At 56.4% G+C, this 26718-nt stretch overlaps 2 protein-coding genes across 3 annotated transcripts in view; one reads left to right on the top strand and one right to left on the bottom strand.

Moving 5' to 3' along the window:
* The window catches only part of DGKZ (diacylglycerol kinase zeta), a 42864-nt gene extending 18484 nt beyond the window's left edge, over positions 1-24380 (bottom strand). The window contains exon 1 of one of the 2 annotated variants that reach the window (XM_055423946.2): positions 24063-24380. In XM_055423946.2, the coding sequence (XP_055279921.1) occupies positions 24063-24253 (191 nt within the window). In that variant the 5' untranslated portion in view covers positions 24254-24380. Of the gene's footprint in view, positions 1-13737; positions 13929-24062 lie in introns of those variants that run through there. The other variant, XM_055423947.2, reaches the window with a different exon arrangement.
* Positions 10839-12380, top strand: LOC148775666 (uncharacterized). Its single transcript, XM_088843603.1, has 3 exons — positions 10839-10950; positions 11052-11276; positions 11319-12380. The coding sequence occupies exons 1-3, from the start codon at positions 10839-10841 to the stop codon at positions 12344-12346; spliced, it is 1365 nt and encodes a 454-aa protein (XP_088699729.1). The 3' UTR covers positions 12347-12380.
* Positions 24381-26718: the final 2338 nt, after the last annotated feature.

Raw genomic sequence — 26718 nt, 5'->3', positions numbered from 1 at the left:
CTTGTGGAGTGTTTCACAACTTACAAAGCGCTTTTTCACAAGGATTACCAGACAGGAGGCTTGTAACTCCCCCTGTGCAAGTGACATTTTGGTCCCAGCTGAACCACCAGGGCACCAGAGGCTCGAGGAGGCCCGTCATGCCCAGAGCTCGGAAGGGCTGAGCCTGGCCTCCAGATCCCGGGTTTCGCAGCCCTGCCAGGGGACCTGTCAGGTCCAGAAGAAGCCAGTCCACGTCACACCCACCTGGCCCAGCATGCCAACCCTCGGTTTACACTCCCGGCCCCCAGAATCCTGAGCACCAGCTCTCCAACATCCTAGTCCTAGGACCCCCTTACACTCTTACAAATTACCGAAGATCCCCAAAAGGTGTTCTTCAAGAGTTACAGCTATTAACGTTGACCATATTAGCTTCCGTGGTGGCTCAGACGGTGGAGAACCTGCCTGCAAATGCAGGAGACCTGGGTTGGATCCCCGGGTTGGGAAGATCCCCTGGAGAAGAGAATGGCAACTCACTCCAGTGTTCTGGCCTGGAAAATTTCATGGACAGAGGCTACAGTCCATGGGGTCACAAAGAGTGGGACGTGACTGAGCAACTTTCACTTTTTCCTATTAGAAATCAAAATTGAGAAATGTTTAAAATACTATTTATTCATTTAAAATATATTAAAATACTATTTAAAAACAATAAGCCCAGCATGTTAATAACACACTTTTATGGAAAATAAGCTCTATCTTCCAACACAAAAAAGTAGCGAGAAGAGTGGCATGTTTTAATTTTGTAAATCTCTAATGTCTAGCTTAATAGAAGACATCTGGATTCTAGTATCTGCCTCTGCAGGCAATCTGTTGTGATATGTTAATTTGGCTGAAGTATACGAAGAAAATTCTGCCTCACACTGACAAGTAATAAGAAAAGGAAAGAGTATTTTAATAGCCCTTTCAGGCAATTACAGATATTCTTCTCTGCTACTATACCAAAATATCACAAGTGGTAGTTTCTTAAAAGTTAGTGGCTATGTGGAATCTGAAATGTTATCAGTGAACTTTTCATTGGTCTATCTTGCATTTTGAATTTTGAAACATTAAGCACTGGTCATTGGAAAATATTGGTTTACTGATTTAGGCAGATCTCCAGATACTGGAACGAGGTTTCCAAAATTCTAATTTTCGCTGAAAAGCTGAAATTTTATCAACAGCAACAAACACTGTTTTTGAAGTGACAAGCTCACTGCATTCTTTTTTGAGAAAATGTCTGCTAAATATCCAAGTTTAAAGGGTTTTTGTCTGTCAGGTGTCCTTTCAAGCTAAAATGGTGTATCCTTTAAAATAAAAAAAGTGACTAGTAGGGCCTGCAACTCAGTCATAAAAGTGTTTTTCAAGACAACCATCAAAGTTCGGTTTGCAGCAGAAGTGCCTCATGTATATTTCACATTTCTTCACGCAGTATTTTTTAAAATGTACACGCAAGGATCCAGGCTTTATAAAATTGATATATTTACGGCATTTTTTGTTGTTGTTGCTGTGAGTGTGAATACAGTGGCTATGCGTTTATGGTGGGGCCGTTGCCTTGGTGTATGCCAAGGTTCCAGTGGCTATGCCACTGCTTTTACACCATGTTTTACCACCACTGCTTCTATACCATGAGTCCAATATCAACACTGTGAAAAGGACATAAACCAGGGCAGCTTTGAAAGTATTATCATGAAAATAGTTTTGATCCCAACGATCCCCTGAAAGGGTCGAGGGCACCCCCAGGACCATACTTTGGGAACCCCTGATTCAGAATGAATCCTAAATCCTCTAACCGAGCAAGTGTGCGTCTGCAGTGCGCCAGTAATGCAGCCTCCCATGGTTCTACCCAAGGCTGTTCTCTGCCCCCTCGCTGAGCTCGCGCTCACTGCTGCGCCCTGGCCCACGGCACACCTTCTGCCTGGAACACTGGCTTCCCTCCCTGCCCCGTATCACAATCCCGCCTGCTCGTAGCTGCCCCAGCCAACAGGGCACCACTCCCACTAATGACTCCACAGCGGCCATCTGGTTGCCCGGCCCCGGGGCCCCAGGAGGTCCTCACTCGCTCCTCCTGCCCACCGGACAAGCCCCTGGCTGCAGGTCGGGAGAGGGCAGGGGCCAGGTCCAGCGCATCTGGGCATGCCCAGCACAGTGTCTAGCAGCGAGTCCAGTGCTCACCACTGATCAGCTGAGGAGGAAGGAACTGGGAATTCCGTGGAGGAGGGACCAGTTAAAGGAAGAGAAGGGCTTCCTCCACCTCAGGTACCACACCCGAGGGCTGACCACAAGGGCCGGCTACTTCTCTTTGCTGGGCCCAGGCGGATGGTGGCAGCCTTCGTTTTTAGCAGCTGCCGCCCTCTCCTCTCCAGAGAACCCAGGCAGTGACAGCCGGGGCTCCTCTCCGGAAGGGGTGCCACCACCCCCTCTACACTCTCCACGATGAGACCTGGCCACTGGGTTTGGTGCCATGCAGTCACAGGTGAGGATGTGGCCGAGGGGTGGGGGATGAAGAGCGGCTGCCTGAGATGTCAGGGGGCCAGGCCAGGACCCCAGCTCTGAGCTCCTTGCTGAACTATCCCCAGTCTCTCCTTCTATCCTGAGTCCCCGACTCAGGGCCCGACTCCTGAGAGGCCCTGGACAAACGTTTGTGGAATTAAAATCTGACTCATTCCTTCAGAGCCTCCCCTCCAAGCCATCCTCCTGCTGTCACCAGACTTCACCTTCAAGTGCCCACCTATCTTTCAATGGTTCTCTACTGCCAGAGAACCGAAAGCAGACCTGGGTCTGGCCGTCAACCTCCTCTCCCATTTCTCCTTCATGCTTTTTATTTCACAGATACGCACCTCACTATGTACCACCTAAGTGTTTTACAAATACTGTCTCTTTTCACTTCATAAAAAGTAATATTATCTACATTTAACAGACCAGGAAACTGAGGGACAAAGAGATTACATAACTTGCTTGTGATCACGCAGCCAGTAAGGGGCAGGGCTGGGGTTCCAACCCAGAAGCCTGCTCTGGGTTTACGCTCTCAACCCCTCCCTCCACCTCTAGAAGCTTCTGCCAGTCAGTATGCGGGGGTCTCTTCCTGTCTGTCCGGGCGGCACTTGGCAGCCTCTCTGCCTGGGACACCCTTCCTTCCCTTCTGCTCAGTGAGCTCTTCTTCATCTTTTCCCCTCTCCTTTCAGAGCTGGCTCAGACACTGGCTCTGCCGGAAAGTTCTCCCCAACCTCCTCTCCCAGGGGGTTCGCTGCTCCCACGTGCAGGCCCTCCCTTGGTTATTCTGGGCCATTGGCGCTGGTTTACGACTCAGTGTCCCCCACCAGCCTGTGTGACCCCAGGACCACGTGTCACCCGTAACTGCACCCCCAGGGTCCAGAAGCGCCAGACGTGGTCTGAAGAGTGAACGGAGAGGACAGTGAACGGCCCAGGCGCAGCCTCGTGGGGCCGGCTGAGCGGGCAGGGCTCTGGGCTGGCCCAGTGTCGCAGTGGCCGGCCAGGTCCTGCACCCCTTTCCTGCCAGTTGCTGGTGTGGGCTGAGCTCGTGTCTCAGACGCACAGGGTGAAACTGATCCCCGATGGGGAGGCCGATACGCCTCCCTCCGCCTCTCTCCACGCCGTGCTGAGAGTTGTGAAGCCCCTGCTGGCCCCCGCCTCCCTCCTCTCCTGTGACTGGTCCCTTCTGTCACCTCTGCAGCAGGCCGTCACTCCCCATCTGCCAGGAGCAGCATCCCACTCTTTACCCCTCATTCAAAATTTAACTCCTCTGAAATCTTCTGACCACGCTGCTTCCTCCCCCTTCATCTATGAGAAGATCTTAGAATCAGCTGTCAGCCCCCAGGGCCCTACTCTACTTCTCAGGCGTTCTGCACGCCATACAGAGTTTTGTTTTTTTTTTCTGCACCTACAATCTCCCTGAGTTTACCAGGATCAAAGGTCTTTCTGAGGATTTGGACTCAAAAGGTCCAGATGTATTCTTCCTCTGACTGGCTATGCAACCTCAAGCCAAGTTTCTTAGCCTGGCTGGGCCTCAATTTCCCCAACAGATTAAGGGGGATAACACCGTCTTGTCTTCCTCAAGGCACTACTGCAGACTTGAAAGAAAAAGTGTTCAGGGTAACCCTATTCCTCGATTTGACAAAACTTTAAAGACGGGAAGTAACTCCAGAGGCCTAAAACTCAGAACACCCACTCTGGAGCACCATTTGGTTACAACTATCTAAGCGGATGTGGGTTTGATCCCTGGGTCGGGAAGATCCCTGGAGGAGGAAATGGCAACGCGCTCCAGTAGTCTTGCCTGGGAAACCCCACAGACAGAGGAGCCTGGTGGGCTACAGTCCATGGGGTGACAAAAGAGTCGAATGTGACTGAGCGACTAAACAGCAGCAAGTCAAAGCTGAAGACACACTGCCCTGCAACCAAGCACGCCGGTGGACGGAACGCACAAGGAGCCTCGGACCAGCACCGTCTCTGGAGGATTACCTGCATGGGAAAAAACCTGCCAACAACCTAAATGTCCATCAACAGGAGACTGGGTAAACAAGCTGCTGGACAAGAAGAATAGTATATGGCATTTAAAACAGGTTCACGCTAGAGCTCAGGTTTCAAGATGGTTAAATCTCCAAAATATGGAGGGAAAAGCCTAAATTCAGAATATGTACGATACACTATTTTAACTCAAACGGCAAAACCATACCAAACCGTACTGTGTGTTGCTATGGATGCAGATATACGCGGGGAAAAATATCATAAAACAGGCACAAGAGTCTAAACACCCCAATCAGGGCTGTGGTTTCCTCTGGGGAGACAGACAGGGAGGCCTTCGTCTCTATCTACGGTATGTTGGTAAGATCTGGCCAAGCTAACTGGTAGGTGTTATTCTATATACTTTCCTCGTGGCAAAATACTTACTGTTTTTAAAAAAGAATTTTATCCATTTTTTTAAAGATTTTTTTCATATATATATATATATATATAAAGACCCCCAGACGGAGAACAGCTCCTGGGGGCTCCTGGGTCTGTCTTCCATGGACGGGGACGGGTTTCAGCCGTGGCGTGGAACCCTGAGCACGCCTCATGCTGTCTCATAGTAGGAACCCCACGTCGGTGGGGCCGGAAGAGAGGTCTCCCCTGGAAGGGGAGGGTGAGCGGGTGACAGGCTGTGTCAGTAGGGTGTCTGTGTGGGCCGGGGAGCAGGAACCAGCTTGCCCCCTTTCACAACCACCCCCGCTTCAGTAAAATGTCAGCAAGCTGGGGAAGGGGGGGTGGAGAGACAGGCAAGCTGTTAACCCGCGAGATGCTGGGGTGTGGGCGGTGCGGGCCCAGGCTCCTAGACAGCTATTTTGGCTCAGCCCTGGCAGGGGAGAGACCTCCAAGTGGGCGCTAGGAATGGGCGCCCGGCCAGGCGCAAGCAAGGAGAGGTTCCAGAGTGGGGCGAGAGGGCTCGGGGGCCCCCACCTCTCTTTAGACCTCTCCCCAGGAGGCCTGGTGCGCTCTGTTCTCCCAGGCCACAGGCCACTCACTGACCACCCCTGGGGCTCCTTTGAGTGTGTCCTTTTGAGTCGTCTGTTCCCTGCGCTTTGAAGGCCAGATGAAAGGCCCCAGGCTTGCTCCTCCACTCCAGATCCAGTCAGGGAGCCACAGGACCTCCTGCTTACAAACCTGGTCTCCCTAACCGTGGGTCCGCCCGCCCCGGCCCGGCCTTGCTCTCCCAGGAGCGAGAATCCTGGTCTCAATTCTCCTGTGGGGCGGGGTCACAGACCATGCGGAGGCCTTACTCCACTCCCACGCAGGACAAAGATCTCTCGCTTTCAAGGAGCCCTCAAACCACTTCTTAGACTCTACCAGTTTGGTGATGGGATAATAAAAGAAGTAGGGAGGGCCAGTACGTCCCAGGGCAGCCTGGTGTTTGGAAGGATACTTGGTTCTGGGCTCCAGCATAAACCGCGTGACCCCGGGTCATGAGCCTTGATGGCCTCTCTGAGCCTTGGGGTCTCATATGTTAAAATGGGAATGAAATCAACTACAAGGCTGTTGGGCAGATTACATGAAATGATGGACTTTCAAGCTTCTGGTAACTGTGAATCCTCGGAGAAGGACAAGTGAGCACATCCCCAGCGTCCAGGTGGGGGCGGGGGCGGGAGTGCTCCTCCCCAGGCCCCAGAGCCTCAGGTTGCCTCTGACCTACTCTCTGCCACCAAACCCTGCCTCTGGGGTCTCAGCTGAGGAAGGGGGCCAAAAAGATGGCAGGATGCGAGCTCCTCAGAGGCATCTGTCTGGTTGCTGATATGACCTGTCCCCTGCCACCTGAAACCACCTTCGCAGGCTCCTGCTTGTGAGACTGGAGTGCTGGAGGGGCCCTGGGCTGAGAGCCCTGGGAGTGGGGAACCACACTGCAGCCCTGCGTGGGGCTGACACCTGAAGGACCCCGGGGACCCCAGCCATGCGGAGGTTCAGAGACAGTGGTTCGGTGGGGGCACCCCCTGGAAGTGCACCCTGATCTAGCCCAGGATGAGAGAGATGCTGAGCCTGGATGCAGGTGCAGGGGGTTCCCCACAGGCCCACCGAAAGAATCACTCAGGTGGCAGCAGGAAGGCGGCGAGGGTGGGCAGGCCAGAAGGTGCCAGATTGAGGGTCTCTTGGAAAGTGGGGAGGCCTCCGGGGTCCTGGCGTGGGGTACAAACTGGCACGATCCTGGAGTCAGGGGACCGGCACTGGAGGCCCAAATGACCCCTCGCTAGCTATGAGACCTCAGCCCGGGCAAGGGCACTGCCCTGGGCCTCGGTCTTCAGAGGCAGGGAGCAGGGTCGGGTCAGGTGATGTGAAGGCTCACGCCCAGCCTACCTCCTGCCCAGCTGCGTCCTGGCGCCCAGGGTGTCAGCAGCAGGGGTCTGTGTGGGCCCACCCACTGGCCCGTGGCACCAGTGGAGGGCAGGCGAGGGGATGGCCCCATCACGCCCGGCCCTCGGTGGTAGCTGTCGCCCCCTTGTGTCACTCTGGTGACACTGCAGGAAAAAGTTCCCCTCAGCGTGTGGACCCAAGAATCTGCTTGCCTTGGTCAGGGACAGGGAGCCCCCTGGGGCTTCTCCTCGGAACCAGCGCAGGCCAGGCCTCAGGGCCAGCGTGCCCACTCGCCTCCCCCTCTGCTCGGGGGGTGACTGGTGGATCCTGGAAAGGGCTCCAAAAGCGGAGGACGGCAGGGCTGCTTCTCCCTCTCCCAGGGTCACTCGGCCCTTCCCCTGTCCTTGCCGAGGAGGACACCTACTCGGGTGCTCTTTCGCCACGGGACAGTCCCGGGTGGCTCTGCATCCTGAGACCTGACCTTTCCGGAGGACGGCACGGAGAAAAAAAGTGCCAAGAGCTGCCCGTGCCCCTCCCCTGCCCGTTAAGCCAGAGCTGCGGGTGTGTGGCAGCGGGGGAAGACCACGGGCCCCACCTGCACCCGGCCTGGCTGGCTCCCGCTGGCACCCAGCGTTGTGCGGGGAGGGGGCGCTCAGGTGAGCAGACCCACAGTTCACATGCCAAGGCCCCTTTATCTTCCCAAACCCGGGGGCCCTGGCTCACACCTGCCTCCCCTGGCCCCCGGGGCCGCTCCCAGAATTAGCCTGAGCAAGACAAACCACTCAGAGCCTTTTGCACCCAGACAACCGGGCGCCAGAGCCCGGGCTCCCGCCTCTGAACGTGAGGCGTCCCTCAACACGTCCCTTCCGACCATTGCAAAACCAACCCCAACTGGGGCTGCTGCTGCTCAGGCCGCCTGGCAGGCGGCCTCCACCATCTGGACTCCAGGTCCATGCTCACTGGGCCCTGCACGTGGTATCACCTCTAAATAGGACCTATTGTCTCCGACTTGTCCCACAGGTGTGCTTCCTGCCCTCCGGGAACGAGTGACTTTAAGCAGGATAAAGGGCAGGGCGGGTACACCCCATGCTTGGGCTCCCATGGGCTCTGCGGGCTGAGGCTCCTTCTGTCTAGACGGATGAACGGTCAGATAATTTCTGATGCCCCTGGGGTGCCAAACCAGTTAATCCACCAGCTTGTGACCTGCGCAGGGTCAGGCTGCTGGCACAGGGCCAGAGGCTGGAGGGCGTCCTCTGGAGGTGAGCCCTGGAAGACGAGGAGGAGGCAGTCACCTTCCCTCACGCTTCTGACTGACCACTTCTCAAGCCAGGAGACTGAATAGACAGGAGAAGAAAACCCAGATGCCCTGGGTAGGGCGGGGCCTACACCTCCTCATGGGGAGAGGCTGATGGTTCCCAGCAAGGACAGAAGACGTGGAATGGAGCTGGGGAGGAGCACGGTTCAGCCATGAGTCTTCCTGGGCTAAATAAAAACGGACAGGTGGCACACTGCTCCCTAGCTTCCAGACGGTGAACCTGTGAGAGGTTGGTGTCAGAGGCTGCGGTGGGCTTTAAGGGAGATGCCAGGCGGAGACCATCCTCCTCCTCACCACACCAGGGATGGTAAACACGCAGCCCATGTACCATCGCTAACCCTCCCAAGCCCATGGAAGAGTGCTAGTGGGTTCCAGACCTCTACCACTGAGCCAAGATGCAAATGATAGTGGATTCCAGACCTCTACCACCGAGCCAAGATGCGAATGCTAGGGGATTCCAGACCTCTACCACCGAGCCAAGATCCGAATGCAAGTGGATTCTAGATCTCTATCATTGAGCCAAGATCTGAAGGCTAGTGGACTCCAGACCTCTACCATCAAGCCAAGATCCAAACGCAGAAGATTCAGTGCAGCATCTGCAGCTGCCACCAATCTATTTGCTATCCTCTCTCCCAGCCATGGTCTATTCGCAAAGCGGGACCCTAGGTCCCAAGGCCTGAAGTGTGTATGGGGGTGGGGGAGAGGAGGGAAGCAAGGTGGGGGCTGATCATCAGAGGGCGGAGGTCCAATGAGCAGCAAGAGCTGGGCTGAGGATGAGCTCAGTGCCTGAGGAAAGATGGCGGACTGGGTTCACCTGAGGCTGGACCAGAAAGAGGGCAGGACCAGGTGATACTGTCAAAGAGGCAGTGCCACTGCAGTGCACTGTTCCCAACATCTGTCCCGTCCTGCCTCCAGTCAAAGCAAGGGGACAGAGATCAGCCCCGGGCCACATCTGCCTCTCTGAACTCCAGGCCTGCCAGGAGGAAGTCTTTGCCCCCGGCTGCCCTCACCCTGACTCTACGGGGTTTTCCAAACACATTCATTTCTTTACGCCCGCTGCCCAAGCACAATGCTACCAGGCAGGGACACTCCTGCCATGCTTCCAAAGTTGCTGTTGGAGGTTCTTCTCATACACTAACCTATCAGATCGCTTACCATCCCCAGAGGGACGTAATATGGTGGCTCTCAAACTTGGAAGCACTTTAGAAACACTTGGCAAGTTTTTATAAAATGCCCAGCCCCATCTCCAGACCTGATAAGTCAGACATGTCCAAGTAAGAGCTAGGAATCTGTACTTCTAAAGGTCCTGAGGTCACTGTGACATTCTGTTTGGTAGAGAGAAAAGGATGCGGGTTTTGGAATCAGACTAGAGTTCAAACTCTGTCTCTGACTCTTACACTTGCCGTGTGACTCTGGGCAAACTACTCATCTCTTTGAGCCTGTATTCCTCTCGTCTATAAAAACGGGAGAAGTTAATACCCATCCTGGTTATTTGAGAGATGGATGTAAAGGTACCCGTCCTTCTCCCGCTTCTTTTTCTTCCTCCTGAGGGTTCGCTGCTATGTGCGCAAACCTGTGCCCTTCATGAGGGACACAGTCAAGGGTCGGAAGGGCCCGACACTTGGTACCCCGTGGGCAGGGACAGGAAGCCTCTGCCGGAGCCCTCCCTCCCCTTCATGAGCCTGTGAACACTGGAGGCTACATCCTGCGGAGCTGGGTGTCAACTGCTCCCTCTTGCAGGGCTGTGGGTGACAAAACAGAGGCACGAGTCGCTTTGCGCCCTTTCCCGTTTGATGTGACACTGAAGCCTGCATGGTTTCACAAGGGCTTACGGAGGGAGCTCCATCTGCCTGTGTGAGGATCAGATCTGTGGGCTTGGTGACACAGTGTAGGGGCAAAGAGCAGGGCCCTGGTTAGGGCAGGGCAGCCAGAGGGCGCAGGTCTGCATCACAGCGACGCCAACCTGTACAGGAAAAAGCTGCCCATGTTATTGGTGGGTGAGGTCATCCCTGGGGAAGGGACAGGGCAAAGCTCGGGGCGTGGGGGGCCTCCAGTACCATGAAGCCTGGACAACTGAGGGCAAGTGAGCGGGAGGCCCTGGGCACACTCCAAGTGGTCAGAGTCCAATTTGAGTTGGCTCTGGGGTCCTAAGCTGATTGGCTGAGAGCTCTGCGGCCACTGGTGAAGGCCAGGGTAAGCCAGGAGAAAACCCAGGGAGCCAGGTGGCAGTACTCACGGGGCTCCACCTCCTCTCACCTTATACCAGGAGTGCAGGGGCAGGAAGCGCTCCCAGGCCAACGCCAGCACACAGGCCCCGGGCTGCCTTCCACTCAATCTTTCCACACCCTCCCCCAGAGTCCTGGTCAAAGCCCTGTCACAGGCACAAGATGGTGATATTTGGCGTGCTGGGGGAGGTGGCGAGAGGGAGCTTGAAAGAACCAGCACCCCATCCCCTTCCCAGCAGGACTAGATGGGGGTGGGGGGGATGTGCCTACTCCCCAGCAGAGATTGCGGGCCTCCCTGCTAATTCAGAGCAGTGTAGAACAGGTGGTGAGACCACCCCCCACCCCAAACAGCAGCTTAAAATGCCCAGCGATTAAATCGGTGACCAGGGCTGCGGGGACAGGCATGGGTCGTGACTGAAGGATCCTGGAGTCCACGTTCTGCAGATGCCATGCAGCGCGGTGGTAGGCAACCTGGCCACCCGGAGGACCAGAGTGACGACGACGACGTGACTGCCCACCTCCCTGGGACCAAGAGGCTCAGAGGATGCCCGGTTCCTATCAGTGCCAAGAAAGGGGAGCGCGACTAGTCGTGGGGGCCCGACCCGCTGGTTCCAGGGGGTTAGGTGATTCTGCCTCTCTGCTGGAAGCCGCCCCTGTCTCAGTACCCCAGAGAAGGCGCGCTGAGCTGCCGGTGCCAGAGAATGACACCCACCCACCCACCCACCCGGCGGCAGTGCCCGGGCGCCGGGGGCGGACACCCCCATGCAGAGCCCAGCGCCAAGACGGCCCGGATCGCCAGCGCGCGGGGACAGCCCGCCCGGGCTCAGCACCGGGTGGCCGAGGGATGCTTCCTGCCGCCGCCGCCGCCGCCGCCGCCGCGCTCACCTGTGCCCGAAGAGCCGCAGCCCTGGGAAGCGCCGCTTGCTGAGACGCCGCGGCGCCTTGTCCGGCTCGGGACCCGCGTCGCGCTCGGAGCCGCTGGACGAGGCGGAGGCCGACTCGGAGTCGCTGCTCCGGGCCTCGGGGCTGCCGTCCCGCGGCTCCATCCGGCCCTAGCCCCGGCCGGCGGCGGGCCCGCGGGAGACGCCCATGCCGGGCCGGCGGCCGGGGCTCAGCACGCCGGCTCCTCAGCGCCCGCCTCGGCCATGGCGCGCGCCGACTCCGCCCGCCCCGCGCCCCACGCCCAGGTGCCGGGGAAGCGGCCGCCGCCGCTCCAGGAAGTGCCGCCAGCTGCGGCCGCAGGACCCCGCATAGCTGGCCGGGCCGCTGCCTGCCCCGCCGCCGAGCACGCCCCCTCGGTTACGCGGCGGCGCCCGGCCCGCCGCGCCCTCTGCCGGCGGCCCGCCGAGCCGCAGGCCGCCAGAGGGGCGGGGCGCGACCGAGCGGAGGGGGTGGGGCCGCCGAGGCCCCGCCCTCGAGCCCGCGCCCGGGTCCGCCGCCCGCGTGCGACCGAGTCTGCACTGACACGCCCGCGCGGCGCGCGAGCCCGGACACGCGCCACCGTGTTCTCCTCCTCAGCCCCGCTCCCCGCGCCCCCCTCGGACCACAAGTGAACACTCGCGAGGGGGCTGTCGCCACCTCCCCTCCCACGTCTGCAGCGAGTAGACGCCTCTCCCGCACACCCGGGGCGGTCCCGGCCACTTGCGGCAGCTCCACCCCTACTCGCTCGGCGCTCCGAAAGCACGCCCACGGGGACAGAAGTCACACGGCGCTCCCGGTACGCACGGAAACAAACACGCCTCACACACGATTACGCTCGCCAGCACGTCCCACCCCCAGCTTCTCACACGTCGGAGATTTTACGCCAGGACCAAAGTCGCGGAAGGACCCTCGCGCACACCGGTCACACGTTTGTTACACAAGCTCATCTCTCCACATCTCTTCAAGGCTGTTTCTAACACTGTCACACTCCCAGTGCATGGCACTTTCCCAACACAACATGCGATGGGACCTGTAGATCTCTTACACCACAGGACTCACCTGCGCGTCTCTTACACACACATAAATAGGTACACAAAAGGAAGGACCGCGCTGTCATTCCCCAGCATACACGCCGTCAGCGAGCGCATACGTCTTTCTTCTATGCTCAGATATAACCCAGAACGATGGTTACATGTTGCATCCCTCTCAAGTATACCGTGCGCGTTTGTGCCCAGTCGCATCCGACAGCTTGTGACTTCATGGACTGTAGCCCATCAGGCTCCTCTGTCCACGGGATTTTTTCCAGGCAAGAATACCGGAGCTGGCTGCTAGTTCCTCCTCCAGGGGATCTTCCTGACCCAGGGATCGAACCCGTGTCTCCTGTGACTCCTACCTTGGCAGGTGGATTCTTTACCACTGAGTCACCTGGGCTTCCCTCCATATACCTTACACACCCAGAAATATACCTCACAGATATACAAACACACCCCCTCAGACAGCAAAGTTTGTCCCCTTCTAGAGATGAGGAAAACCGCTGGGATCAGAGCAGTCACCTGTGGTTGGCAAGGCCTGCACACACACACTCGGGAATCAGCAGCTTGGGGCCTGCCTCTGATAGCTCCTGCAGGGCTGACGGGAGGAGGCCAGGAGGCTGGAGAGTATGGTCTTCTCCCTCCAGCACTGCCACCCTGATGCCCATATGAGGTGCCCGCTGTTTCTGTTAACACTCCTCTCTGCAAAGCCACATCCTGTGTCACTTCACTTTCACCCTCTCTGGGGTTCTGGCAGCCCATTTTCCAGCCTCAGCCAACCACATATAGCCAGTGCTGGGAGCTGTGACATGTGGGCAAGCCTGCCGTTTGGAACCAGTAGTCACCATCCAGAAGCTCAGAACCTTCTCCCGGCTTCCTTCAAGTTTCCTCCTGGCCTGGACCAGGCATGGGGTACCACCCCCTGGAGTACTCCCACCAGCAGCAGGTGCCACAGCGGCAGTGAAAACCCCACGGGACTGGACATGGTCCTCCTCGGGTGCCTGGGACCCTTTGGGAAAGTTTCCCAATGGCTCTTACCAAGCTCTGAGCGGGGAGATCAGAGGCAGCTGAAGACCCTGCTGATTCTGTGCAAGACATCCACTGCCACATTCCTGTGGGGGCTTCTCTTCCCAGATCCTATTGCTGTTAGCTCCCTTGACTCCGCCTTCTGCAAGCTCAGCCCCCTGCCACACCGCCCCCCAGCAGTTCAAACATCAGAGCCCCTCTTACGCTGCCAAGAAGTCCTCTGTCCTTTTCTGAGCCTCTGCAGAGTCACCTGACACAGGGAGAGGGGTAACCCCACTTCTGCCGACTCCCCCACCCCAGATAAAAGACTCATGGACAGATTGAGGGCCAAAGGTCCCCATGCCCATTCTCAGGCCGCCCAAATACCTACTGAGACTGGGGGACCTCGGCTGGGATCTGTGGGACGTCCCAGGAGCGGTAGCGCCACATCTGTCTCAGAGCCCCGGGCCGCTCCCCTTCTTCCGTCGCCAGAAGCTCCGCGGGGCCCAGAGCTGCAGCCTCATCGCAGCCTCCCCCAGTACTGTGGCCGGCCCCCCGTGCGCTCATCCTGCCCGGCGACTCTCTTCCTCTTTCGGCACTTCCTGACCCGGGGGCCCTGCGAGAGGCCGGCCGGCTGCCCCGGAGAGGACCACAGGCCTCACAGGCGCCTTCCGCTGGCCAGGACAGGAGGCTGGCTGGCAAGAAGGGCTGCCCTGAGAGGGTGAGAGGCAGGTGAGGACAAGCCCGGCCCAGCAGCCGGGAGACAATACCAAGTCAGAGGCTGCCAGGCAGCCAGCAGGCCTGCCCAGGCTGGGATCTGAACTGTGGCCCCAGTCTGGCCTCCCTCTCCGCCTAACAGCTCCGATCTTCACCTCTTGGTCCTGCCGAGGCTGCCCACTTCATCACCACCACCGGGTGCCCTGTGCCCAGCCTGCATGCAGCTCTCTCCTCTTAGCCCTGTGAGCACCACACCGCCCAGCACAGGGTCAGGCACACGGAATGTGGCGGAGTGGAAAGGTAGCTGGACTGGAACTAGACGATGTGGTCGCACATCCTGTTTCTGCCCCTTACCAGCTGTGTACCCTGGTCCGAGAGCTCTGTCTCTCCAAGGTCACCTGAAGTCCTTTCAGGAATAAGGTAGGCTACAAACAGATAGACTAGGGGACACGCGTGTCAGGGAGCTTTTCTGAGCCTCGATTTTCTCATCTGTAACGTGGAAGGGGGCACTAGTACTAACTAAGCTCGTGGAGCTTTTTGTTGTTGTCGGTAAGTTTTTTTTGTTTCGTTGGTCGCATCCGACTCTTTGCGACCCCATAGGCTGTATGGAGCCCATCTGGCGCCTCTGTTTGTGGGATTTCCCAGGCAAGAATACCGCAGTGGGTTGCCATTTCCTTCTGTAGGGGATCTTCCCGACCCAGGGATTGAACCTGCATCTCTTAGTTTTAGGAGGATTAAATAAGAGACAAAAGGGTTTATAAATTCATTCATTCAATGGACAGTTACTGTGTTCTGTGCATCAGGCTGTATATCAGACTAGACGGCAGGGTGCAGGGAACCAGCGCTCTAACCACATGTTGTGTAAATTCTATTCTAAACAAATCATATATGAAAGAATGTCAGGTGATGAGATGAGATGAGCTACGGAGAAAAATGAAGCCAAGGTGAAGGCGGAAGAGGAGGATAAATGGAGATGCCATTTAGGGAGGGGGACTGGGGAAGGCCTCCCTGAAGAGGTGACAGTTGAGAACAGATCGAATGAGTTGAGAGAGCAAATGATGTGACTGCCTGGGAGAAGAGCAGTCCAGGTGGAAGGAGCAGTCAGAGCAAAGGCCCTTTGACTAGGAATGTACCGGATGTGTCTAAAGAATAGCAAGAAGGCCACACTGGGTGGGCTCTGAGGCCATTTCTGAGAATTTGCTAAATAAATAGTAAGGCATACACTTACTCTTTATTATTAGGGTTGGTTCTGGGATGGAAATCATACCTTCCTCAAGCACTCTTTAATCACGCTGCTCTATAATTAGTTCTTTAACTCTATATGTGTTTGTTACCCCAGAAAGGCTGTAAATTTCTCGAGGACAGAAATGGTGTCAGTTCAGTTCAGTTCAATAAATATTGACACTACAGAACCTGCAGACACAGGAATGAATGTACACAGTGCCCTTCCAGCCCTTAGAAACCTCATCTGGGGACTTCCTTGGTGGCCCGGTGGCTAAGACTCTGTGCTCCCGATGCAGGGGGCCAGGGTTTGATCCCTAGTTGGGGAACTGGATCTCACATGTCAGAACTAAAATTCCACATGCTGCAATGAAGACCCAATGCAGCCAAATACATAAGTAAACAAATATTAAATAAAAAACCCTCCATCTGGTGCTATAATCACCTTTGTGACCCTCATGACTGGAACATAATACTTCTCATTAACTATTTGTTTCATAAATCACGCTATGTCATGAATAAGTAATACTTGGTAATAATAATAATGATAAATAGCTAATATTTCTTGGACATTTCTTGTGTCCCAAACCTTTGAATTCCTGTGACAACCTTATGACATAGATCTTATTATTTATCCCCTTTGACTGATGGGGAGCCTGAGGCACAGAGCGGCTAAGCTCATTTGTCCAAGGGGACCCAACCTGTGAGTGGTAGAAATAAGACTTTCACCCCCGAGTCGGTACCCGTGAATAAGACATCCTATTGTCCCTCTGGGGTTGGGGACAGAGCTAGGTAATGCTGCTGAGGCTTGGCACCCCCTTTCCCAGGGTTTCTACCTCCAGCCCGTCATCCTGCCTCGATCAAGGCAGGTCCTGTGTGCTGTAAAGCCCCAACAGAGACTCTGCCAGCCAGGCCAAGGCCTGTACTAGAAGGAGGCTGTTGCAGGGCCTTGTCTTCCCCCACCCCCCCAGGGATTCTGGAAGTAGCTTGAACAGTTAAACAGAGGAAATGGGGCTGGGCTTGTTTTTAGTGAGGCTTCTGGCAGCCCTGGAGCAGCAGAGAGCAGGAAATGTGACTCCTGGAGGGGAAGCCAGGCAGGCTGGGGACTCTGGGAGGCAGAGCAGCCTGGCCGTGGACCACGGCCCCCTTGGGCTTGTACTCACTGAAGCTGTCGGTGCTTTGCAGGTGGGGTGGGGAGGACGAGGCTGGAAGGGACAGGTGCACAGGGCCGGGGAGAATGCCCTTGGCAGTTCCTAGGACAAGGTGTGCCAGCACTGGGGAGCTGGGGACCCCTTGGAATCCACGCAGATACTCACAGGAAGAGGAATCTGGGTAAGAAAATTATTCTGGGCTTGGTCGAGGCCCCAGAGGATGGGGTGTTCTACTTTCCATGGCCTGGATGAGCAAGTGGGAGCTGGGGAAAAGAAATGTACCAGGGCACCAAACACTTAACCCACGATCTGGACAGCTTCTGCTCTCAAAACCAGCCAAGCCAACCTCCTTGGCCTGACCTTCAGGGCTCCTTATGTTCCGGTTCCTTTCATTTTGGCCTCTTGGTCCGAGCTCTCCCTGCAGAGACTGTTCTCTCAGCTCACACCATGCTGGTGCCTGCCTCTCAGGAAGTGCTCAGTAAGCCTTTCTCCCCTCTTTCTTCACACTTCCTTGAACAGGCTGCTCTCACCCCGCCACTGCATCCCGCTTATGCTGCTTCCTCTGCCCCATCTGCCCATCGAGCTTGGCCAATCGGAACCTCCATCTTGCAGAACCCGTCTCCAAAGCAAAAAAAAAGGGAAGGTGGAAGGAGTCGGGTCAAACCCCAGCCCTTGCTGTGAAACGGTGGGCAAATCACTTAATATCTCTGGGTCGGACCAGATGGTTTCCAAGATCTTGTCCAGCTCTGACAGTTTCATTTGAATCTCCTTCCCCGATCTCCAGGTTTCCACTCATTCATATGACACATATTTTATAAAGACCTACTAAGTGAAAGGGGACGACAGAGCATGAGATGGCTGGATGGCATCACCAACACGATGGACGTGAGTTTGGGTGGACTCCGGGAGTTGGTGATGGACAGGGAGGCCTGGCGTGCTGCAGTCCATGGGGTCGCAAAGAGTCGGACACGACTGAGCGACTGAACTGAAGTGTCGAATGCTGCTCCAGAGTCGGTCCTCCTACCCCACTGATGTCTCTCTGGCACTCATCTTCTTTTTCCCCCAGATACTCCTCCATTATATGACCTTTTCTGCTTATGAAGTCTTATCTCCTTACAGGATTCCTGACCCCAGTGTTGCTTCTGGCTCCATGCTGGATGCATAGGATGTGCTTAGTAACTTCCTATGGAAGTTGAAATGAGCTGAATATAGGAGCCCAACAAGCAGAGCAGAGGGAGGGAGCTGGCTTCCTGTTTGCGTGAGTGGCTGTGGTGAGACATGGGGGATATTTGGAGCCCATGTCCCTTCCCAGCAGCTAAGTCTGTGATCCAGGTACCTGGTGGAGTCCTTGGGAGCAAGCTAGAGCCCCAAAGCACCTGCTGATCCACAGAGGAGACAGATGTACCTGAGCTGGGCTGCAGGTGCTGCTGGCTAGTGACAGATGGAATTTTGATTAGGCTCCTTCTGGGTAGCCTCATTAAAGTCATGTGTGGGAGGAAATCTGGAGGAGGGCCTGGGGGCCCTTTCCCACTGGGGCAAGAGAGCTGTGAATGTAGCATGGGTAGCTCCAGAGTCATGGGTGGTCCCTCAAACCACGATCCCTCTTGGAAACTGTCCTTCGGCACCTCCCAGGTCCCCAGGCTGGGGGACGGGGGCGCGGGGAAGGGGAGAGGAGCCTAGGTGTCTGTGCCCTTGATTGGGGTTAGCTGGATCTGCCCTCAGGAGCTTCCTGCTGCTTCCAGCCTGGATGGTAGCACCAGACCTCCTAGGGCAAGATAAGCAGGCCCTTCAAGCCTCTCATCCCCATCTGTTGGATCACAAGCTCTGATTGCAGAACCACCTTCCAGCCCCACCCCCACCCCTCTGCTATTATCCCTCCCAGGGATCTGTGCACTAAGTACAGAGCCAGACGGAACGATCCCTAAGGATGAATGTCCAGGCCTTGGAAGCCGACAAAGGGCTTTGGAGTGAAACTGACCTGAGTCTGGATGCTGGCTCTCCCAGTTACTGACTATGGGATCTTAGCACATTGCTTAACTTCTCTGAGGCTCAGTTTTTCATCTGTAAGATGCTGCCCAGTGGTCCTCGGATTCTCCCTCACTCTATGAATCCTGATTAGTCTCCCTTCCCCAAACATCCATAGGCCAAGAACCCTGGTTAAGCACTGAGGGGCCCAGCAGAAAACAAATCTGTTCCCAGTGCCTTCTCTGCCCACTTTGTGCATCCTCAAAGACACGTTTCCTCCCTAACCTGCGCTAACCTTGTCCTTGAGGCCTGGGTCCGTGAGGGCTTCTCTCAATGCTCTGATCTGCAGTGGCACCGGTGGACGTGAAAATGAGGCTCCAGCCCAGGCTTCCTGATGCCTTTTCAGCAGCACAGCAGAGAAGAACCTGTTCCAATGCCTCTGCTGGAACTGATCTTCCCAGCTCCCCTCCAGAAAGGCCGCTGGTGCGAGAGTGGGGGCCGTGGGATGCTAAGGGGGCCTGTCTCAGGCACCCTGGGCCAAAATAGGGTCTGATAAGGCCCACTTTCTGGAATCCCAATCCCGACACAGCTGCCTTTGCGATAAGCCTGGCCCCACCTCTGGGCACAGCCCTCCCTGCCGGCCTTTGACTCACTAGTCAGCAAGAACCTCAGGTCCCTGAGGGGAGGAAGGAGTTCCGGGCTGGGCCTGGGCCCCCGCCCTTCCCAAAGGAAGGAAAATGATAGACCCCCCATCTTCCGGCTTCCTCTGGCAGTGGGCCCCCTCCTCCAGCTCCAGCTCAGCTCTCTGCCCCCGGTTTTTGCATTTTTAATTCAGGACAGAATGTGATCTCTTGCAGCTCCTTGCTTTATCCTGTTGCTATTTAAATTACAAATCGGCCCCATCTCCCTGTCACTCTTGGGTTATTTTTAGCTTCTGGTAAATAGCAGCAGGGAGAGTCGGATCAGGTGCCCCTCCCTTGAGGAGCTTTGTACCCGCAGTCCCATGCCCACAGCAGGGGGCACCCTCCCCTGCCAGCTGGCACCCGCGGTCTCTTCCCCCCAGCCTCTCCGCAGGGGTGGAGCGGGCAGGGGGAGGGGTGGAGCGGGCAGGGGGAGGACTGCAGCCTGGGGACATGCTCGCGTGCTCAGTCTTTGCTCTTGGGCTCAGTCGCTCAGTCATCTCTGACTCTTTGTGGCCCCATGACTGTAGCCCGCCAGGCTCCTCTGTCCATGGGACTCTCCAGGCAAGAATACTGGAGGGGTTTGCCATTTCCTCCTCCAGGAGATCTTCCCGACCCAGGGATCAAACCTGCATCTCTTGTGTCTCCTGCATTGGCAGGTGGATTCTTTACCACTAGCACTGCCTGGGAAGCCCTCCCTTTGTTGAACTCTCACTACCAGGTCTCACCAAGCATCCATCGCTCCAGGCCAACTTTGTTATGGGACCTTCCTGGCCTGCGCTGCACCCCCAACCCACAAGGAGATCCAGCTAGAGAGGGTAGAAGATCTAACTTGTGTCTCACTCCTGCTAAAAGTCAGGAACTTTACATGTCTTATTTCATCTTGCCAGCTACCTTCTGGTACAGGTATCACTGTTTGCATTTTCCATAGAGGAAATGAGGTCAGAGGTGAAAGTGATTTACCCAGCTAAGAAGGGGCAGAGCTGGAATTCGAACCCATATTTCTCTGACCCTAAAGACTGCATGCACGGGCATCACACTGTCTCTCTCAGGGCAATGCATGTGCCACTTTGCTCAATGCCCAGGTTTGTTCCCAAAGCCCACCATCAGCTTTCTTTTCCAAGTGTTTGTCTCACGCCATCTGCTAGATCGGGGTTGGCAAACTGTGGCCAGTGGACTACATTTGGCGCACTGCCTGATGTTGTGTGGCTGTGAGCTAAGAATGGTCTTTACAATTTTAAATGGTTGGAAAAAAAGAAAAAGAATAATATTTGTGACAGTAGAAATCATATGAAATTTAAAGTTCAGTGCCTATAAATAAAGTTTTACTGGAATCCAGTCACGCTCATTGGTTTCCATATTGTCTATGGCTGCTTTTGCGCTGTGATGGCAGAGCAGAGCTGCAGTGACCATGTGACCTGCAAAGCTGGAACTGTTTGCTGCCTGGCCCTGGACTGAATCATACTTTTGTCAAGAGAAGAATGTTATCTCATACTTGTATCTCACACAGTGTCTGGCCAAGGGTCAGCTCCAGACAGAGTTGCTGGCGCTTCTTTAAGGTCTTTCCAGGGCCACAACTGATGCTGGGAAAGATTGAGGGCGGGAGGAGACGGGGACGACAGAGGATGACATGGTTGGACGGCATCACCGACTCAATGGACATGAGCTTGAGTAACTCTGGGAGTTGGTGATGGACAGGGAGGCCTGGCGTGCTCCAGGCCATAGAGTCGCAAAGAGTTGGACACGACTGAGCAACTGAACTGACTGACTGAGGGCCACAACAGCACCCAGTACAGAGACGCCCCCTGACAGCCGCCTCCCACGATGGCCTGGCTCACTTTGTACCTTTGTCTGTCTCCTCCAGTGTCTCCATAGGTAAAGCCCACGGTTTCCAGACCTACTTGACTGTCAAAATTATTTGAGGGAGGTTTTTCTTTTCCATCCATTTTACTATTTCAAATTCTTTTTTATTTATTTTAATATTATTTATTCACTTCTTTGGCTGTGCTGGGTCTTAGTTGTAGCATGTGGGATCTAGTTCCCTAGATCTAATCTGGGCCCCCTGTATTGGCAGCATGGAGTCTTAGCCATTGGACCACCTAGTAAAGTCCCACCTGGGGAAGGTTTTTAAAAGTCGAGATGCCCAGGCCCAACCCCAGACTCTCTGTATCAGGATCTCTAGGGAGGGCTTTAGAAATGATTTTAAAAGAGATCCTCAGCTGATCTGGGGTTTGGGAACTACTGGGCTTATCTCCAGAGGTTCAAGTTCTGCATCTTCTGACTGGTCCTTTCAGACCAAAGCCAGTGTCTCTCATACACCTGGCTTCTCCCAGGCTGGAGGCCACCCTCCAGTGGGCCTTGAGCTCAGTCCTTGAGTGTCTGGGAGTTTTCCTCAGGCCCAGATGCAGAAACAAGGTGTCCTTCCACTTCCCTCCCCGCCAAGAGTTTCTCCTGCCAGAAACCTGCTGCCTCTCCATCCCCTTGAAGCAGCTGCCAGGGCTGCTTCCAGCCCACACCACCGGAGCTGCGGGGTGGAAGGGAACCTATTTCCCAGAACCCCTCACGTCCCTAAAAGCTCTTACTGTCCTGCTGAAAACCCCCGTCCTCACTGACGTCAGAGGCAGCCAAGCCCTATCCCGCTTCCGCTGCCACCCCTCGCCCTCAAATTTTTTTGCCCCCGCATTTCTGTCTAAAAGCCTTTTCTCTCTGTGAATGGCTTTCAACTGCTTTTCTTAGCAACTCCTCACAGCGGGGTGGGAGGTTTAGCTGCGAGCCAGAGCTGCATGGAGCTGCAGGCAGGCGGAGGAGGTGGAAAGGCCTACGCGGGCCTGAGCTCTGGCCAGCCCCCAGCGGCCTGGACACAGCCACAGGGGAGGGCTGAGTCCTCCCACTGGGGTCCCGTGGGCGGACCTGGTCTCTTTCTCAGGGCTTCCTCCACCCTTCTTGCCCTGACGCTCTGTCCTGCCCTGGTCCTAAGACAAGACTTCTGGCCTTGCCTCCGGGTGTGAGGAGGCGCCTCACTTGATCTGTCCAGGGGTGATGACAGCTGGAATCCACCATGGTGCTGTTTTCTGCAGCTCTCACACAGGTGACCCAGAGGTCTCCCCGTCTCCACATCCTTTCACAGCCAGAGGGGAGCCACAGCTTGGTGACCCTGCATCCTTGGTGACTAGAGGCCTCAAGTTTGGGCTGGGGAGCACCCTCCATTCAGGAGCCACCTTGGGCAAATCCCGGCCCTTGTGTCTGTCTCCAAGTGTGCGTGTGCTCCTGCACAGTATCTTCTCAGCCCTTCGGTTATTCTCTGCCTGCATCTCTCTCAGCCTCTACTCCGCGCTGGCTTCCTTTTCAGCTCCAGATGCTGTTCGGCCCTGACCCACAGCTTAAAGAAAACCTTGGGTCTCTCTCTTACGTCACAGGTGAAGAACTGAGGCCCAGAGAGAGAAAGAGTGTGTTCCTAGCTCTCGGACACGCAGGTCACTGGCAAAAGTGAGAATACAGGTCAGGCCTCCTGACTCCCAGAGAAATGTGTATTCCATTCGATGCCCTCACCCATCAGTCCTTTTGTACTCTCTCCTCTCCCAGGAGACTTTCAGGGGCCGCTCTCTCTGCAACTAGGGGACAGATGACGCCCTTCTCGCAGCACGGTGTTCTAGAAGAACTCAGTACTGTAGTCCAGTGATTCCTTACAGGCCTCAGACAGTGAAAGCAGGGCCGTGGGAACTTCACCTCCTGCCCCATTTACTCTGAGCATCTCACTTCATGGCGGTGGAAAAGTCCCCTTCCCTCCTCTCTCATCTCCCCCCCAATGGTTTCATAGCCATTAAAAATACTGGAGTCCAGGACTTCCCTGGTGGTCCAGTGGCTAAGTCTTTGCGCTCCCAAAGTGAGGGGGCCTGGGCTCAATTTTTGATCAGGGAACTAGATCTCACATGCCACAACTAAGACACAGTGCAGCCAAATAAAGAAACATAAATACATATTAAAAAAAGAATGGAGTCCGTCAAGCTCCCAGGACTGGTCAGTTTTAGGATATTCCTTCCTAGAAGCCCCGGGGAGGAACAGGGCAGCCTCACACATCTCAAGTCCTCGGTGTTGTGAACAGATAGGAGATCCCGCTAACCAGGCTGATGGCTTCAAGGACTGCAGCTACCTTCATGTCCCTGCCGGACCCCCCAAAGGTCTCTCTGAGCCAGGGGCTTTTGAGAGGGGCAGCAAGTTCTGGTTGAGGCTGTGGTCTGGGAGAGACGGGGATGGTAAAGGCTGTCCTTGCCCTGCCTCCAACCCCCTCGGATCCCTCCCCTGTGTAATTACCCACCCTTACTTGAGGGGCAGTCCTACCCCCACCCCATCCCAAATCAGAAAAGTGGTCGCTGGGGCCCGCTGCTCCAGCTGATTCCTCCGGGCACAGGTGAAGGTAGGGTAGGAGGGCAAGTTTCAGTCTGCTACCTGGATGCCAGGGAGTATCTGCGTGGGCAGAGGGGTCCACGGGGGAGGGGGGATTTCTTCCCTTTCTCTAGGCAGCAGGGTCTCAGCCATGGCGGCAGGGAGCACCATCTCAGTCACTTCCACAGGCCAGCGCTTAGCATAGGGTCAGCCCCCAGGAAAGCTCAAGTAAGGCCTATTGAATGAATGGGGGGGGTCCCTCTTTCCCCCAGAAGAAGGGCCGGGGGCATGTCCCGGGTCTCCCCAGCAGACAGAGGTTTCTAAGGATCATATCTTGATTATTTTCCCCCCTCAGCACCAGTGCAGAGCCTGACACGCAGCCGGCATTGGTAACTCCACGTTGAATGACTAGGGCTTTCACTGTCCATTAGAGGAAGGGCCGCAGAAGCTCCCCCTGGACACAGAGGACAGAGGCCCCCTGGTAGTCAATTCTGAACCCCCAAGGCCTCGAGCAGTGCCTGGCAGGCGCTCGATGAGTCTTGATGGAAGGTGGGGGTGGTCCCAAGCGGCGGGCTCCCCTCTGCCCGCATCCTTCTTACCTGTAGGACACCTGTTTCCGTAGGTGCATCTGGCGGAACCGCTCCTCCACCGGGGGTCCGGCGGCCCCGCCCCGGGGTGCCTCGGCCTCCTGGCCTCGCAGGCAGCGCCTTCGCACCACCTCCTCCTCGGCCGCCCGGCCGCCGCCAGCCCCGTCCCCGCGGGGCGCCCCGCCGCCCGGCCCCTCGGCCATCCTGCGGCTTCCCTCGGCTGCCCGCGGCTCCGGCGGCCTTTCGGGGTTCCCTGCTCAAGTTCAGTCTCCCTTCCTTCTGAGCCCGGGGCCGCGAGGCGGGTTTGCGGGGTGGGGAGCGCGCGGTCCCGCACGTCCCTCCCGACGTCCGGGGCCCAGACGGCGGCGGGGGCCGCGCCCGGGAAGGGCCGGCGGGAGCCTCCCGCGCCCCTCGGGGGAGCGGTCTTGGTGGGTGTCGGGGTGCTGCGCGGTGAGCGCTGGGGGCGCCCCCGGACGGCTGGAGCCCGAGCCCGGGCGCTGAGCGCGCTCCTGCGGCCGCAGCGGCGGCCGCGCACCCGGGCTGTCACCTTAGAGACACCCGCCCGCCCGCGGGGGACAGGGGAGGGCGCCGCCCCGCGCCGCCAGCCCGGCTCGGGCACCGGAGGAGCGAGCCCGCCCGGCCGCGGCGGGCGCGATCCCGGCCCCGGGCGCCCGCCAAAGCCCACCCCCGGGCCCCCTCCCCTGTGCCCCGCCGCCGGCAGCTGCCAATCATCGGCCCGCCCGTCACTCAGCGGCAGCGATGCACCCCTCTCTGCCCGCGCTTTCCGGCTTCGCATTCGCCGCGGCGGCGGGCAGGTTGGGGGGGGCGGGGTGGGGGGATGTTGGCGGGGGCGGTGACACGAGCTGGCTTTAACCCCGTCGGTGCCACGGGACTTGAGAGGTCCAATTAGATTTGAAGAAGGGGCGCAGGAAAGGCAACATGGGCCAGGATGCCTTGAATTTGAGGATGGACTTGATTGCAGGTAAAGTGTTAGCTCTCTAGGCCTAGCTCTCTGCTGAACCCTGCCCAGATGCCAGCGGGTGTGGGATGGAGAGCCTTCAGCCTCCTGTGGCTTGTCCCCTGAAAGCCCTGGGCCAGGATTCAATCTCCCAGAAGATTGAATCCATCACTGGGTTGGGAGAGGGGAGAACCCAACTCAGGAAGGAAAGACTAGAGGTCTCTCTGAGGTTCATCTTCTTCTCCTTGGAAATTCCATGGTTCCTCCTTACAGCATCTCCTCTTGTCCTTGGGATGTTCTGCACTTGAACCTTTCATGTGAGTGATGGCCGGACCCTGGGTAACGTCTCAGATCTAATGCCTCCTGTCCACTACCCTAGACTCATCTTTCTGAAGTTGACCTTTTGATCTCGGGTGGCCTGCAACGGCTTGGAGCAGGTTTTGGGTTCCCAGCCAGAGACTGGGGCTGGATTGTGGCAGTGAAAGCACCAGATCCTAGCCCCTAGACTAGTGAGCAGTGCCAAGGGCCCTCACCCAAGACAGATAGTATCGAGCAAGTGGAGTATTTATTAAGAGGAAAAGTGTACGTAGACACACGGGCAGACTAGAGGAAGAGTCCCTGAGTCGTGCCCCGTGGCAGTTTGAGTTACTTGTATGGGGTGTTTCTCCTGGGTTTCCTTTGGCCAATCATTCTGGTTTGCCTGGTTCACGGTCCATATTTGGCAGGTCTCAAGATCCTTGAATGTGTGCACTCGCGTCTCTAAGCCAAGGTGGATTCTACCGCAGAGGGTACTGGAAGAACATCCCTTGACATAACTCACCCTTTGACCTCCAAGGAGCCTTTTCTGCATCTGTGTAGTCTAAGAGATCTCCTGACTTGAGAACGAGAAATATGTGGTCTGGGCAGGGCCTAGCTGCCTCTCTTAATTGTCCTGCTATTCTCCTCTTGGAGTTTTGGTCCACAGGGAATGAATCTCCAATCGCTTTACCCTGGGGAAGTGGGGGCCCCAATCTATCTCCTGCCTCACTTTGACCACAGCATTTACTCTCCCTCTGCAATATTTAGTGCCCCCCCCACCTTGCCTGTACTTAGCCTGGCATTCAAGGCCTACCTTCACCTCCCCACATCCTATCCTCCAGTTCCATCCGTTTCCTTCCACTCATCTGTGTTCTGTATTCTGGGAATTGGCATCAGCCCTGTGGCTCAGACGGTAAAGCGTCTGTCTACAATGTGGGAGACCCGGGTTCGATCCCTGGGTTGGGAAGATCCCCTGGAGAAGGAAATGGCAATCCACTCCAGTACTGTTGCCTGGAAAATCCCATGGACAGAGGAGCCTGGTAGGCTACAGTCCATGAGATCTCAAAGAGTTGGACACGACTGAGCGACTTCACTCACTGTATAGCTTTGTTCATCTGAAATCTTCTGTTACTGTACTTCAAATTCGATCCGCTGAAATGCCTCCACCTCCAGGAAGTCTCCCTGGATGGCTCCAGCTGAAAGGCACTCTTTTTCTTCCCAGGCCCCATTGCCCTCTGCACCCGGTGTCTAGTCTGTCTTATCTTTCCCCACTGACTGTGAGTCCCGGAAGGTAGGAGGGACCAGACTCTCAGAGGCAGAGAGCAGATTACAGAGGGGAGAGCTGTACTGCTCAAGGCTCCTCCAACTCTCACGAGCCCGACAGTGGCTGTCCTGCTCTGTGCCTTTGCTCGT

The sequence above is a fragment of the Moschus berezovskii genome, chromosome 14 (genome assembly GCF_049115385.1).
Source record: "Moschus berezovskii isolate FMDL1 chromosome 14, NW_MosBer_1.0, whole genome shotgun sequence".
Taxonomy (NCBI): Eukaryota; Metazoa; Chordata; class Mammalia; order Artiodactyla; family Moschidae; genus Moschus; species Moschus berezovskii.
This window is presented reverse-complemented; position numbering and strand designations above follow the sequence as displayed.

Coding starts and splice junctions, on each gene's coding strand:
- LOC148775666 (XM_088843603.1), top strand. CDS start 10,839: ATGCAGCGCGGTGGTAGGCAACCTGGCCACCCGGAGGACCAGAGTGAC. Junction 10,951..11,051: donor AGGATGCCCGGTTCCTATCA/GTGCCAAGAAAG, acceptor CCCCTGTCTCAG/TACCCCAGAGAAGGCGCGCT. Junction 11,277..11,318: donor CGCCGCCGCCGCGCTCACCT/GTGCCCGAAGAG, acceptor CCGCTTGCTGAG/ACGCCGCGGCGCCTTGTCCG.